The sequence below is a fragment of the Chanodichthys erythropterus genome, chromosome 16, assembly GCF_024489055.1.
Source record: "Chanodichthys erythropterus isolate Z2021 chromosome 16, ASM2448905v1, whole genome shotgun sequence".
Taxonomy (NCBI): domain Eukaryota; kingdom Metazoa; phylum Chordata; class Actinopteri; order Cypriniformes; family Xenocyprididae; genus Chanodichthys; species Chanodichthys erythropterus.
In genome coordinates this window covers 26,018,833-26,034,054 of record NC_090236.1, presented here as the reverse complement: position 1 = coordinate 26,034,054, position 15,222 = coordinate 26,018,833, and the positions used below count along the sequence as shown (strand labels likewise).

Here is a 15,222-nt window from a genome sequence, read left to right as displayed (position 1 = left end):
TTTGGCCCTCTAGCAGTTAAAAAACAAAACTGCATGCATTTTGCAGAAGAACATTGTTTTGGTTTTTGCTTGGCTCTGCGTGACTGTGTGGATGAATATGTTTATGTTACTGCAGGATTTATGTATTTGACATATTATTTAAATATACACATACATAGTGCACCTTTAAGCAATCACATAAAGACTTTTTTCAAATATCAGCACAATTGCAAATGTATGGAGCCCTCTCCGATGACGTAGGACTGTGCGCGACTTTCCAGTTGCTGCTGGGTTTCATCCTCCGCATATAAGCTTAATAAAGCCTGAATCTCGTCGTCTGTCCATCAGTCGTAATTTTTAATCTCCATTGTTGATTCGAATAGCAAACAACTCTTACTGCACGGACCACAACAGACTTTTAAAAATGGTGGTTGATATAAAATACTGTGTGGATGTGTAGTCAACCAATCAAAATGCTGCGTAAATTCAACCAGTCGGCATGTTCGGTGCCCAAGTCAAACCACCGAAAGTTCCTGAACTTTGAAAAAGTACTACCTAGTGAACAGGGACTTTCTGAGGGGGGAAATCTGTACCCGAAACTTCATTTAGACTCTGGTCCCTGCGGTCGAAACACACCAAGTACCACCTCAAAGTCCCTAGTTTTTGGGGAAAGTTTCTGTGGTGGAAACATGGCTTTAAACAGTTTACCAGTTAAATACCCACATTGTTTGTCACAGACACTATAATAGTGTCAGCATCAACAGAAGAGGACACATCAAAAACTCAAAATCATGTGCATTCAAACTCTTAAAACAAACCAAGTGGGAACCTAAAAAAGGAAACAAAATACCAATAAAAAAATCCCTTCTGTATCAACAGCACTAGCAGGGGCGTAGTTTGTGGGGGGGATGGGGGGGTATGTAACCCCCCCCAATATTCAAATCCATCAGTTACAACCCCCCCAATACAATACAACCATACCAACGTTCAACCCCCCAAACTGCCCCCTCAGACCAGAGCCAATGACTTTGATATAAGCTATGAATTAATTAAAAAACAAATAATAATAGAATTCAAATTTTCTAATTTTTTTTTTGTCTTATCTTATCAATTTAGTGTAAAATGAGTAGTCTAAAGCGGTTTGTTGTTAGGATGACAACATTTTTCAAATCTTTAGGCTGCTCTACCTCAGTGGTCTATAACAGCGATCGACAATGTCAAAATGATCGAGATGGCCAATCAAATCAAAGAAGGCAGGTCTTACTGTCACTGTCACAACAACACAAAGAGAGTTCATGGAAAGATAAGTTGTAAGACAACTATTTTACGATAGAAATGTTTCGTGACCAACAGTAATAGACTATCTAGTGATGCAAACTACTCAACTTTTAATGAAATGTCGCCGTTTTTAATTGAAAATATGAAATCAGTATTCAACGTTTTATTTTTAAAACATCAAAACATTATTTATGCATTTGTTACTGCAGGTTAAATGCATTTATTTCATCTCTACTCTGAGCTGAATTAAAAAGTCTGTATAAATACATCTAAATTCCACTTCAGGGGCCTCATTTATAAAGCGTGCATACGCACAGATTTGATCTTAGTGTGTGCGTATGCTTAAAGGTGCTAAAGAGGATGTTTAGTTTTATACATTTTTGCAATATTACTTGAAACTGTCTTTACTAACTGATAAAAGACTATTTATTAGGTGCACTGAAAGGAATAATATTAATATACATCATCTGTGCATGAGGTAGGGCCTTAAAAACATCAGCCAATCATTTACATGATCATCGCGTAAACGATTGGTCCTCTGGCTTGTCAATCACTGCCGTGATGTTCCTTGTGAGAGACGTGCGCGGATTGGCCCTCTGGCTTGTCAATCACTGCCATGACGTTCCTTGTGAGAGAAGAGCGCGGATGCGCGCTCCAGTAACTTTCCACACTCCACAGGCGCCGCATGCAATGTTTTTGTCCGGAGACGGGAGTAACAACTGCAGATTATGAGTTACCTGCGGTGAGTCCGATATAATGAATCCACTAACACGACACAGCGAATGCCGGTGGTAAACAAACACTCGTGTTCCAATACGAGTTTTGGGAGGCGTTCCCTCGAAATGAGCTGTGAAGGAGGGGGGTTGTTCTTACGCATGCGCTCATTTCAAAAACTCAGTAACAGTCTTTGGTTTCTCAGTCGACGAAAAGATCCTCTTTAGCACCTTTAAATCCACGCCGACACTCGTATTTATAAAAACGGTCTATAAAAGACATGGAAAAGTGCTTAGTGTCACGTCAGAGAAATGATCGTAAGATCAAATTTAGGATGGTTTCTGCGCAACATTTTATAAATGAGTTCATAAGTTCACTCCAAGTTCATATTTGGCACTCTCAGTTTGCGGCTTCCCAGATGGACTGCAGCCTATACGCTGTGAAACACACAAAAACTCCTCAAAAAACCTCTGATTGGCTAGTCTGACCGCGATTCTGACTATTTACAATATTGTTTACAGAAGCTGTTACAGAGATCATCGTGATACACCAGAACAGTTATTTCATTGATATCTTTCAAGGGGTAGGATAATCTACATGGAACTCCATCTAAAATTGCTTACAGAACCTTTAAACGGCGGGTGAATAAGACACACTCAGGTTTTTGGTAAAAAATCACTATGTATATTCAAAATAAAATTCACAAAGCACATATCATTTTACAAAAATGGTGAGCAGCTGGTGAAAGAGGATGTGGGTGATTACATTTACTAAGCAATGTACAATATCATATTTTGAATACTGCCAGATAGTAGTTTAAGTAGGCCTACTGAGAAGAATACTATGAATACACATAGCACAAATGCAGTAAATGTTACTGAAAATTTTAAAAGGAGAGCTCTAAATTTCCTTTCAAACTTCCTAAAATGTCTCTCTAATCAAGTTGAATAGAAAGAACACATTTGTCTACTTGGACAAGACGCAAAATATACATTATTTACAGTTTGTCAACAGTCAATAAATAAGTGTGAGATCCTTAGTGAGATTTGAGTCTATATCTAAAGTCAACATCATAGGTGGGCTGCAAAACACCCAGTCCAGCACGAGACTGGTCCAGTGGTGGTTCTTTCACATCAGAGTCCAAAAGTTCCATCTCAAAGTATGCTAGTAAAAGAGACAGAAACTGCTTAATCTCGTGCACAGCAAAGAAACGGCCCGGACACTTGGTCACCCCAGAGCCGAAAGGCATGTAGTAGTAACGAAGTTTGCGTCCGTTTCTGTAAAAGCTGGTCTTCTCCTGCCCATTCTCATCAAGGTATCTATCATACTTGTATGTCTGTTTGTGGCAAAAACATTCATGATTAGAATAAAATTCAATAATTCAATTTTTTTTTTTTTTCAGGTGAAAGCTGCTATTTATCTATTAAACACCAGCAAAGAACATAATACTCACCAGAGGATCGTCATAGATCTCAGGATCAAAGTGGATCATTGGAGGGTACAGAGCTATTACATCATCTTTGCGGATGTGGTAAGACTCTTTGTTGTCCAGGTGAAGAAGAAAATCACTCTTGGCCATTCTCACATTCAGGGATGCACTGGACAGTCTCATCGCCTCTTTAATGATACTGTCTGAAAATTGCAAAGAAGCTTTAGTCCACATGACCTTTTGGTAGGCTATGTTAAGAATGTTGAATACAGTAATGTTTAAATATTTTCATAGTGCTTCCCACCTAGAACTGGCATGTTGTCCAACTGTTCTCTTGTTAGTACAAGTCTAGAATTCGTTGGATCGACTTTCTGATAAGAACTTTCAAACATGTGCCTCACTTCCTCGCTAGCAGCTTTCATGGCCGCAGGGCACCTGAAAACGTAGTAGAAGTTTTGTCATCAACCTAACAAGTACAAACTGTTGCATACAATATTATAGATTAGTTTCACAGTTTAACGCTTCCATATGCAGGTACAGTAAAAGTCTTTTCCAAGAACATTCTAATGCTTATCTCTACTACTACAATTAACACATTTATCTATGCTGGTTTATAACTCTGAGGAGTGACTACTGTGCAGTTTTTCGCTGGCTGAGTATGAGTTGTACCTGATCATATAGAACAGGGTCCAGAAGGTTGCAGGCAAAGTGTTGGCTTGTGAAGCCCACAGTATGGCCACATGGGTCCTGGCTTTGCTCAGCTCATTGAAGGTAGATAATGTGTCATTCAAGAGCATGCGCAAGGATACGAGGTCAGACACATTGGTACGCTTGCTGAGGTTCTCGTGGAGCATAGTCTTGGCGAGGTTCTCGCGAGCACTGTAGGCACTCTTGAAAACGTGAATGGGGAGCCCAGCGATCAGAGCAGGAAAGATCTTATCAAATTCTTTAAAGTTCTCCAGAGCATTAAGCACCAGAGCTTTTTGGGCTTGCTGACGTGCAATGCTCTGGTCCCCATCCAATTCCTTTCCAAAGAGGGTCAGGTAGCCTGCTTCAAACATGACCTTGTAGCAGAAGGCAAAAATACCATCGCTCTGCCACTTGGACGTTTCAGCCTTCAGCATGCCTGACTGCAACATGGTGCTCTGAAGGTTTTCCATCATGGTCTCAATAAGAGAAGACAAGGCATCCCCTTGCAGGGTCTTTAGGAATGTCTGATGCAGATTTTCAGTGGTGTAACCGTGGCTGGGATCCATGCTCTCGTGACCAAACGCCTGCAAGTAAACATGCACATCATCACATGCCAATTTAAGTAGTTAGTAGTTTGTAGTTAGATTGCTGAAAAAAATCAAAGAGTAATTTTCTGTACCTTTGCAGAGGCATCAAAGTGAAATTTCTTCCAGTCAAGATGCCTTCCTTGGCGGATGACGGCGTGGTAGGAGAATGGATCACAAAGAAAATGAACATACTGCCCAGCGATCTTGCATGTAAAAATGTGACCATATTTCTTCTGTCTGCTGCGAAGAAACTCCAAAGGGTTTGCGCCAAACTGAAGAGCACAGCCAAGGTAAGGGATCCAGCCATTTTCTACTGGAGGCTCCCCAGGCTGTCTGAAACACCCACAATGTCAAACAATTACAAAACAGCTCATAAATGTAGGATTGAAGAACATAAAACAAGTTCTGTCATGTAGTTTAGCTCTTAGAGAACTTAAAAGAACTTTATTCTATTTAATGCCATACAAAACAAAAAAAATTGTTGTGAAAACTAACTAAAAAAATAATTTAAAATCTTACACCTTAGCATTAGAGATTTTAACATTATGTATCATCAGTTGTCAAACATATGTGAATCCCACTATCCCCATGATGTTCTCAAGATTAGTGAAGCTTTTAGTCACAAATCTGTGGGTATTTACCTTCTCCGTATTCCTGTGATAAGCCAAAGACAACAACAGAGCCCAACTACTATGGCCCAAATGAGGGCAATGCTTAGGATCATGACTGCTGGGGAGACAAAACCTGGTGGAACTAGAGTGTGGCTGCAATCCTTAAAGATGCACTCATACACTCTTAGCACTGTTTTTATATGAACCTCCACAAGCCACAGCCCCTGACGTAACTCCTCAACAAATGACTCCTTCCAACACTTTTTTTTTCTGAAAACGTGCCAGATGCCTTTAGGGAAAAAAAACTTGATAGGTGTATATGCGTGCGTTCGAGTGTGTGTGTCCTTGAACGGAGTCCATGGACACCTCCACCTGAGAGCCAGTAGACTGTACTTTGATAGTATTGCAAAGTTGGGAAACACATTCAAGGTCTTTGATTTGCTTTGTTTTGTTTTGTTTTTTTCTCTGAAACTCGTTTTAAACATTTAAACTTGTTGATTAAGTCATGCTTTTTTTCTTTGTAGATTTTTATGCGGTGTACATATTACGCAAATTCATTTCAGTGGATGTATTACATCCTTATTTCACAACCATGGGTCTTTCACACAGTGTCTCAAAACAAAACTGGTCTTCAACAATGAATGCACTCCACTACTAAATATTTTTTTAAGCTTATCTTTTGATCATGACACAAAATCTATCGATGACTAAAAGGTTGAGGTTGCATCAGTGTCATATATTAAAAAAACTCCATTAAATGTATTATATTTAAACAAAAAGTATTATACCACTCTTATGCTAGACCTCTTTTGTCTAAAATGTATGTTCCTTTTTTTGCAGCTTGATTGTGTCAGATGAGCAAGTGTGGCAAATGATTAGTCTATTTTCAGCAAAGGTTTTCTGAGTATTTCCCTTGTCTGGTGATGAGGAGAGGTCAAAAAGCTGTATGAATTGGCAAAGTGTTTATTTGCAAGACAAGAAGTTTATACTATTGTAACCTTAATTTGACAGGTCACTTCTGGATAAACGGTCATTGATCATAGGTAACCTAAAAGCATCAGTGAGTTCATTCAGTTTAGACACAGTTACAAAACTGACTGACATGAGCTGGGAAGCAAAATTTTCTTAACAGCTTTGTTCAGGCTGATTTAACATAATTACACAAATCAGACAAATTATCGAAGTGAATGAGTATAGACATGATTTTAGAAATTGATAATTACCTTGTTTTGTTGCCTTTGGCCATTTGATCTATTACACAATAAAAATTAATGAAACATTCTTCTCAGATATTTTTGGTAACTGAATGGATCTGTAACAATTTACAATAAGGTTAACATTATTAGCTACATTAGTTCAAAAAATCTTCTAAATTAATCCTAGTTCATGTTAATTTCAACATTCGCTAATACAATATTAAAATTAAAAGTATCTGTTAATATTATTTGATTGAACTGAGTTAATGAGACCTTAAAGTAAAATGTTACCAACAGATCAATAATCAGCTTTAAGTTCTAATATATTGCTGATCTTATCAAAAGCACTATTTGAATCTCAAAATGTGTGACGTGTCTCACTAAAATGAGTTAACTTTTTTGATAAGGTGCAGATGAAGGCCATGTTCATCAACTTTAATAATTAACACTGTGATGCCCATTGATTCATTTGACCTTGAAACTGCAGATAAACCAAACAATCTGCTGCAATCAAATCATTATATACTGTATCCTCAGACAGCCTCTTTCCCCATAGTTTGTTCAGCTCACAAACCGTTACAACATGTTAAAAAAGTGAAATGTAGGATCATACTGTATGTACATACCAATAAAAAGTGTGAGAGGGCTCACCTATAGCATGAAGGTATTCATAAAGCTTTGTGGCTGCTGTAACTTCTCACGTGCATTTAAAGACTGACTTGAACTGAAAATCATTTTTTATTAAACATTAGCCATAACTCAAAATTGTAAAGACTTGCAAATGCCATATATAATACCATCAAGTTTGTGTTGCAGAAACAGTAACAGTAAAAGAAGGGTGAATTTAGGTTGATTGGGACACTTTTTCCAATCACCCTGAATTCACCCCTCCGTAAAAAAAGACATTTTAAATTTTTAGAAAAATTCTTCATGTTAATTAATAAAAATATGTATACTTTAAAAAACATAATAAAGGTTAATTTACTTCCTGAATATATGGTCACCATGATTACCAGGTAAGACGTATTTTGTTGATCCTGCACAACATTCCTGTCTGGACTTTTTTTTTTTTTTTCCTAAAATCAGAGGGAAATGATAGGTGAATAATACTGATGTAGAAGCTCCTAACCCTGGTTGTAAGCCTAAACTTGACATAAACTGTAAACTCAAATCTGATTGGTTGATTGGCTTGTTGTTACAGGATCAAAGACGTTGACAAAGACGTTGATCTAGGTACATGTCATACTTGGTGAAATCACATTCACTGTAGTGATCTGACACTGTAGTGATCCGACAAACTTTGTATGCAGGGTAAATTTGTTTGAAAAGAAAACTCTTGCTTGTTTAGCTGAGCAAAGACTCCAGGTCTGAACTATTTTTGTTAAATAAGGGAATATAGGTTTAGCAAAATTTAAATATACAAATAATATACACTGCTCAAAAAAATTAAGGGAACACTTTTTAATCAGAGAATAGCATCAAGTCAGTTAAACTCCTGGGATATTGTTCTGGTCAGTTAAGTAGCAGAGGAGGTTGTTAATCACCCAGGTGAAAAAAAGTACACTTCTATAATGTACTTAAATTGCTCTTTTTCGTGCACTAATTTTGTACTTAATATACTAAAAATTCTTCTTTAGTACTTGTTAAGATCATCTTAAGAACATCTAAGTGTACTCAACTGTGCTATTTTGAGACACCATGAAATATGAAGTTGAAATATGAAACTGAGATAGTATAAAATTATAGAAGTACAAAATTAGTCCATGAAAGTGAGCAGAGAGCACTTTGAGTATATTATAGAAATGTACTTTTTTTTCACCTGGGCAGTTTCAGCTGCTTTGGTGTTAATGAAATTAACAAGAGTTGCACTAGATGGGCATCAATGAGACGACCCCCCCAAAACAAGAATGGTTTTACAGGTGAAGGCAACTATAAAAAATTTTTCTGTTAGAGGGGCCAGTTACATTTAGACCTTATTGTTGTCATATCATTTTCTGCACTGGGTAACGGTATTACTACTCTTACCGATACTGCTTATCGATCCAGTACTTTAATGGTATTCTTATCGGTACTTTTTGTTTATGTATAATACAATATAATATAATATATTAAAAGAGCTGAATTAACTTTGCTTTATATTATATAGTGTCCGGCATTTTTGGTCTTTTATTTAAGATACAGTAAGAAAATGAACAAAGAAACAAAGTAAAACAAACTGACAAATACAATAAATCAAAGATACAAATGAAATAAAGTGTTTTCATTTGTTCATGTGTTCAGGTAAGTAATATAGGCCTAGCCTATAAAAGAAATCTAAGTAAAGTAAACAAATGTAAATAACACTGCATGGTTTTCAAAGTATAAATTAATAGATGAATGCCTATTAAAGCTAACTATAACTTTGCATTTTGTTGTTTAATTTAACATTGATGGCATAATTGTCAGAAGGTGACTGCTGTCACTTTAAGACAATAGATATTAACACACATCAGATTTCCTCCAAGTTGTTCATGTACACTTACGATATAAACTGCGTTTAAGTAGCTAAACACGTTCCAATCCGGTCATTTTAACAAATTTTTGTGTGTATTTGATTGCTTGGACATGCCCCTGAAGCCCATCGTGTAATTTGTCGATTTGCAATCCGTTTTGGAGCGTGCGCACATCACAATTCAGCCTGAGTTACAGCGTCTCTTGTGCCGATTATTGTGCTTTCTGATAATAATTATCAGACATTTACTGCAATTTAGCAACAGTAAAGACTGTATTTTACAACAATCACCGACTGTGCTGATTCTTACGTTAAGTTTGGGTTTAGGGAGGAAGGAACGCGCACAGCTGTGAAGAGAATGAAGGTGCGCTAGACGAAACTAGTTTTTAATAAAAAAAAAAAGTTTTACCTCAGATATATTCTTTCTGATCCTTGAAAGCCAAAATCGAAATAGCTTAATATCACAGGCCTAAAGTGTAAGCAGATGTTTAGTTGTTTAGCTCTCTACTCCATCGTCACCATTAAACAGGGCTTTCATGTGAGCGGCTGCGCGCGCTGTAGCTCCTCTGCGTACAGACACAGCTGGCGACTCTAGCGAGATTGAATTTTGCAAGATAATGTCTATATAGCAATAATAAATGAATGTGTTTTTTCTTCATAATTTCTCCAGTATCGATCGCAGAACCGTTCACGTCAGAGCTTATTGATACACCGGTTTTTCATAATTTAGCCCCGGAGCCAATATAATTCCGGGTTTCGGTACCCATCCCTAGTTACATGTAATTTAATCCCTGTAATTTTTTAAGCAGTGTATAAAATAGAAATATAAAAAGAATAGAACAGAAACAAACAAACAAACAAAAAAGCTATTTTGGCGTAATAAAGTAAAATTTCATGTCTAATTTATAATTTGATTTGTGATCATGTTAATGAATGTTTGAATGTATATCATCTAAATCAGCAGGGAACCTTGTTTAATTTGTTATATAACATTTAAAAGCTTTTCACCTACATGTTAAAAAAGACTTCTCATTGCTGATCAAATGGGGTGGGTCGTAACACAACTTTTGACTGATTATACAACACATAGTGGACACTGGGAAATGTTGTAACACAGGGTGAGTTGATCGTTTAACCAATTAGAAAGGAGCTACAGGGGTGAAATCTCTATCGTACCACCCTCTTGGAGTGCCAGCTGTCAGACTTTGTTTGAAAATAAAAAGGATTTACCCCAAAGGCTGATGGAAGCCTTTCCCTGGAATAAAACATCTATTAAATTATAGTATCTTTTAATACAAGTCTATATACCCACAACTGAATTGCCACTGGATTTTATCCCAACTTAAGTTGGCATTGATAGTGTCGGTGGTTGCTGCATTTGATACAAGCAAGTACAGCATAAGACTGCTACTTACCATCACACATGTACAGTAGGTTTGCTCAAATAATTACTAATATACATGAAGTTATATGTACTGCAGAATAGGATTTGAACAAAATTTTTGTAGTATGAAGCATCATACCTCCTAGCCACGAGAGTTTTGCTCTGCATTGGTTCACTGACTTATAATAAGCGTGTCCTGTCAAATGCTCATGATCAAGTGTCTGCTGTTTGATGAGAGAAAGCCAGACAAACTCTGCATTGCGTTCAACAGTCACTTTGAATGGATGACTGCCAGGAAAGGTTGTGAAATGAAAGGGAACCTGTTCTTGAAGAAAAGAAAAGAAAAGAAAAGAAAAGAAAAGAAAAGAGATGAATTGCAATGCAAGTTCACAGGAACAACTGAATGACATTTTATCAAAATATTTGTTGTTTAAGCTTTTGCTAACTTAATTTAAATTGTATCAGACATTTATGAATCAGTGAACTAATTTAAAACCATATGCTGTGCATTATTTGCAATGTCTTATATATGTCCTACGTTGCATTTAAATTTATGCATTTGACAGACACTTTACCCAAAGTGACTTACATTGCATTTAAGCTATACATTTTTTCAATTCATTGATTACCAGGGAATCAAACACATAACCTTGGCATTGCAAGTGCCAGGCTCTAATGTTTGAGCTACAGGAAGGAACTATAATGCAAGAACGTAACTTATTATAATAAATATAATTATAAAAAATATATATAGATACAATTTTCTCTCTCTCTTTTCCATTCTAACTTTTGTAATCTGACTCTTATGATAAATTGCTTCTGCTTTATGTTGCTTTGGATAATAGCATCTAGATGAAAAAACTTTAATGTACCACAGCGTTCATGTCTGTCAGCATACATCCACACATGCACTATGACCCTCACAGAGCCATAAAAGGAAAAACATCAGATTAAAACTACAGTATACCTAACCTTGAAGTTGGAATGGTATGTAGAGATAAAAGGACATTTGTTACCTCTAACCTATTAACATAATCAGCCAAAAGTCCTGCTTCCAACATCAGCGTTCTTATTTTTCTTCATGATTTCAGCACACATGAACATTTTTTTGGCAATCTATGGAGGGGGGCCTTTACATTTTGCAAAATCAATTTTCAACACCAAAACCATAGTTACATTAGTTATATTTTACTGTACAGTCAGTACAAATTTAACCTCAAAAACAACTCTCTTTGCCAAACGGACCCATATCATGTGTAGCTGTTTACGGTCAGTTTGCTTTTTATTTCAGTGCACTCTGTGACATGCTAGTCTACATTAGAGAGAAAGTTGGAGAGTTTCTGCACAAGCATTGATTATTCCTGGCCAGTGTTGTATGTTGAATCCATGATCCAGTAAATACGTCAGAGTACTGTTATCTGTTTGAACTAGGCAGATAGGGGAAGGTAAACCCTGACTTCTTCAAAAATACTCAACTTTGGTTTCTTGTCCTATTCTGACAAATAGTAAAGAAGAATTCCAAGTCTATTCTCAAAATCTTTTTGCTATTTCACATGCCACCAATTCTCTGAAACAGGAACGTAGTTTGTTGCAACATTTCAAAACATACCAAAATGTGTTTATGCAAGTCACATAACAGTAAAGTTGCTCTTACTGGTTTCCTGAGTGGCGGCATCATGATTGACAAATTCGCTCCGTGAGCTATTGTGGCTTTCTCTGTAGCTGTCATGACCACTGAATGAATGATCTATATCATTCATATAGATCAGTGTTCGTGATACATGCAAACTCATATGAATGTAGTCGTCATATAACTTCTATATACAGTGGTCAAGTGGATCAAAAAAGTTCATCAAAGTTGTCCTTAGAAGAAGGTTTTAAGGTTTTGAGGAAAGGTTTTGATTCACTTCAAATGTTGACTACTATATATATGTATAATTTATATTGCAGTTTGAGAGGGAACCAAGGCTTCGTTGGGACTGCATTCTTGCAATGCATGGAGAATAGCAATTACCAACATTTTAAGATGAAGAGCCGCTCTTTGGTTTTTGCCTTTGGTTTGATTTTACTATGCTGCTTTTTATAGCCTATAAACACAATTCCCATTGTGAATTATGGTAACGCCTGGTTCGTTGCTCCGCTGGGTCGGATTACTTTCTCACCTCAACCAAACTGCCCCAGAGTTAATTTTCAATCGGGCCAAGACAACTTCGTTCAGGTGATCTCGGAGCGATTGTTTTAGTGCGGATGCGAGCGCGATCACATGTACATATGCCTAAACGAATCGAATTAAGGGAGAAAACACACCAGTTTCCAAAACAAACCCTACAAATGAGCCTGATGTGAAAACGCTTCAGATTGTAGTTAATTTTCTTTTGTAAATTTTCTTGACTGGACAAAATCAAGCTGGAATGTGAGTCATGATAACTCAGACGGCTCTAATGTCATTTGCAATCTTGTAACTTGGGCTGAGTATCAGAACTCATATTATGTCAAGTTGTTTGATCTTTTATGAATTAACCCCTGATGACCCACATTACTGTAATCTCGAGCTGAGATCCAGCTCCAGTCAGCATGCAGAAAAATGCATCTGCACTCAAAAAGAAATTTAAGTTTTTTTTTTGTTTTGTTTTGTTTTTTTAAGATTTAGGCCTATGCATATCATTTAATAGTAAAATTCCATCAAATTGAATTGAATAATCCTTATGTAAAATATGCAAGGATCATTCGATTATTCAATTAAAATATGCAAGGATTATTGAAATCAATTTGATGGAATTTTCCTATTAATTGTAATCTTGAAAAAAAAAAAGGCTTTTTTTGAAGTGTGTCAGGTGCAGTTTTCAGATTTAAGAGGCAGATGCAGATGCTTCTGAGTGTACCATTATTTTCTTAGACACTCATGACAGTAGTGTCTCTGATTTTGCAATCTAACTTTGGAAAAAAGATCATAAATGCATTTCTTGAGCACTAACTAGAGGAGTATTAAAGCAAAGTTATTTGATTTATTTGAAAAAAAAAAAATCACAGTGGTGATTCAAAATTTAAAAACAGTTAATTTACTCCATAGCTGCTCTGTTTTGTATTATTTTTATTGCTAGCAACAGTATTATCAGTCAGCAGACTTAAGTGCATATTTCACTTTAGGTCAAGGCTAGACCCTAATAAATTGTGGCATACCGCATCTACATATTCTGCAGGATTATAACTTTGGGAAGGATAGAAATGATTCTAAGGGGATCCACAACAATTCCATTATGCTGTAGGATCCAGTACAATTCATTCAATGTTTGTTATGTCACTTTAAAATTAAGCCTAATAAATGAAACATACATACAATAGTTTTACTGTACTATACTTTATATTTCATTTACTAAGCCATATGTTAATTAATCTAAAATAGTAATGAATATTGTTCTGGATCATTCATTTAATGTTGATTCCAATACCAATACATAGTAGCTTCCTTTAAAAATAGTTGCCTTGGTATCATTCCATGACCGTTAAATTCAGTTAATTGCATTAAAGTTAGTACAACACAGAAGGAACTGGAAGCAAGCCATTAATTTTGTGATCCTCTGTAGAAAGCATTGTCTGTAAGTTTTGTGATTAATTTGTATTCAGTTTGTTTAATTTACTATTTATAAAGCTGTGGAATGTGGAATGTTAGCCATTTTAAGAACTATATACAATGAATTCATATTAGTGTTATTTTGTTGGAGATAAAGTTGTTCTATTATATGTACATCTCCTCTCTGTAGTCAACATATTCATTGTGGTGTGGAATAAAGCAGCATTCTCCCACAAGCCTACGTGTTAGAAAGAGTTTACCTATCTGTCTAACTTTGGGAAGAGAGATGCCATTGTGAGGGCAGAATAAATATGATAAAAGTAATAACTAAAAAATAAAACACAAAAAATTAAATAAAAACATTTTTAAAAAAACCACACAATTAAAGGGATGGTTCACCCAAAACTGTAAATTGTATCATCATTTATTCATGCTCATTCCATGACCTTTCATCTGCAGAATACACAAAAAAGGTTTTTGAATCCCACCATACAGTGAAAGTCATTGCCGGTTCAGTGTTGTTTGAACCCCCTTTAGCATTGAAATATCTTCTTTTGTGTTTCACAGGGGGAAAAAAATAAAGAATAATGCTGGATAAATGTTGACAGACCCCCATATCTATGGGATTGAACCAAATAGGGCCTTACAAATGAAGAATTGTTAAGAAGCAGAATCTAAAATCTTTATTACTTTTTGAGTGACATTCACACGCAAACTTTGGGAATTTTTTTTTTTTTTTTTTTTTAAATGGCACTCTATGCAATTATCTTGATAGAAACATTTCTAGTTTAAACATTATATTCCTCTTTAAAAGAAAAAAAGTATCAGCTGTTTGAAAAGTGACCCAAATTTGGACCCTGGAGCCGCATTAAGATCTCCTTATCTCTGGGACTGAACCACATATAGGGCTTTTAAAATGAAGATACCAAAAGAAAAGATTGTTAAAAACCAGAATCTAAAATGATATTAAGATATTAAGACCTAGGGCAAAAACACAAGAAGTGCTTTTTCCCATTTTTGAATGGTCACCGTTGGCATATAATGAAACAAAGATTGCTTAAGGTCAACAGATTTAACGCTGCTTCTCTTATTCAGCTTGACTACTGTCACATCCTCATTACAGATGAGTCTTATCCTGAACTCAGCTGGTTTTATGAGACAGAGGTTCTGAATGACTTCCTTTTCAGCATTATTACTTTTCAGGCTCTCCTCAATCTGTTTACACAGTTTGCTGACTGTCATCCACCAGTCCCTCATGTATTTCCAATCCTCTGCCTTTCAAGAAAGCCAAG

At 36.1% G+C, this 15,222-nt stretch overlaps 1 protein-coding gene across 1 annotated transcript; it reads right to left on the bottom strand.

The window, feature by feature from the left end:
• Positions 1-2,732: 2,732 nt before the first annotated feature.
• cyp7a1 (cytochrome P450, family 7, subfamily A, polypeptide 1) lies at positions 2,733-5,437 on the bottom strand. Its single transcript, XM_067363127.1, has 6 exons — positions 5,319-5,437; positions 4,770-5,010; positions 4,070-4,674; positions 3,705-3,835; positions 3,425-3,603; positions 2,733-3,307 (listed from the first exon to the last, which is right to left on the bottom strand). The coding sequence occupies exons 1-6, from the start codon at positions 5,399-5,401 to the stop codon at positions 3,008-3,010; spliced, it is 1,539 nt and encodes a 512-aa protein (XP_067219228.1). The 5' UTR covers positions 5,402-5,437; the 3' UTR covers positions 2,733-3,007.
• Positions 5,438-15,222: the final 9,785 nt, after the last annotated feature.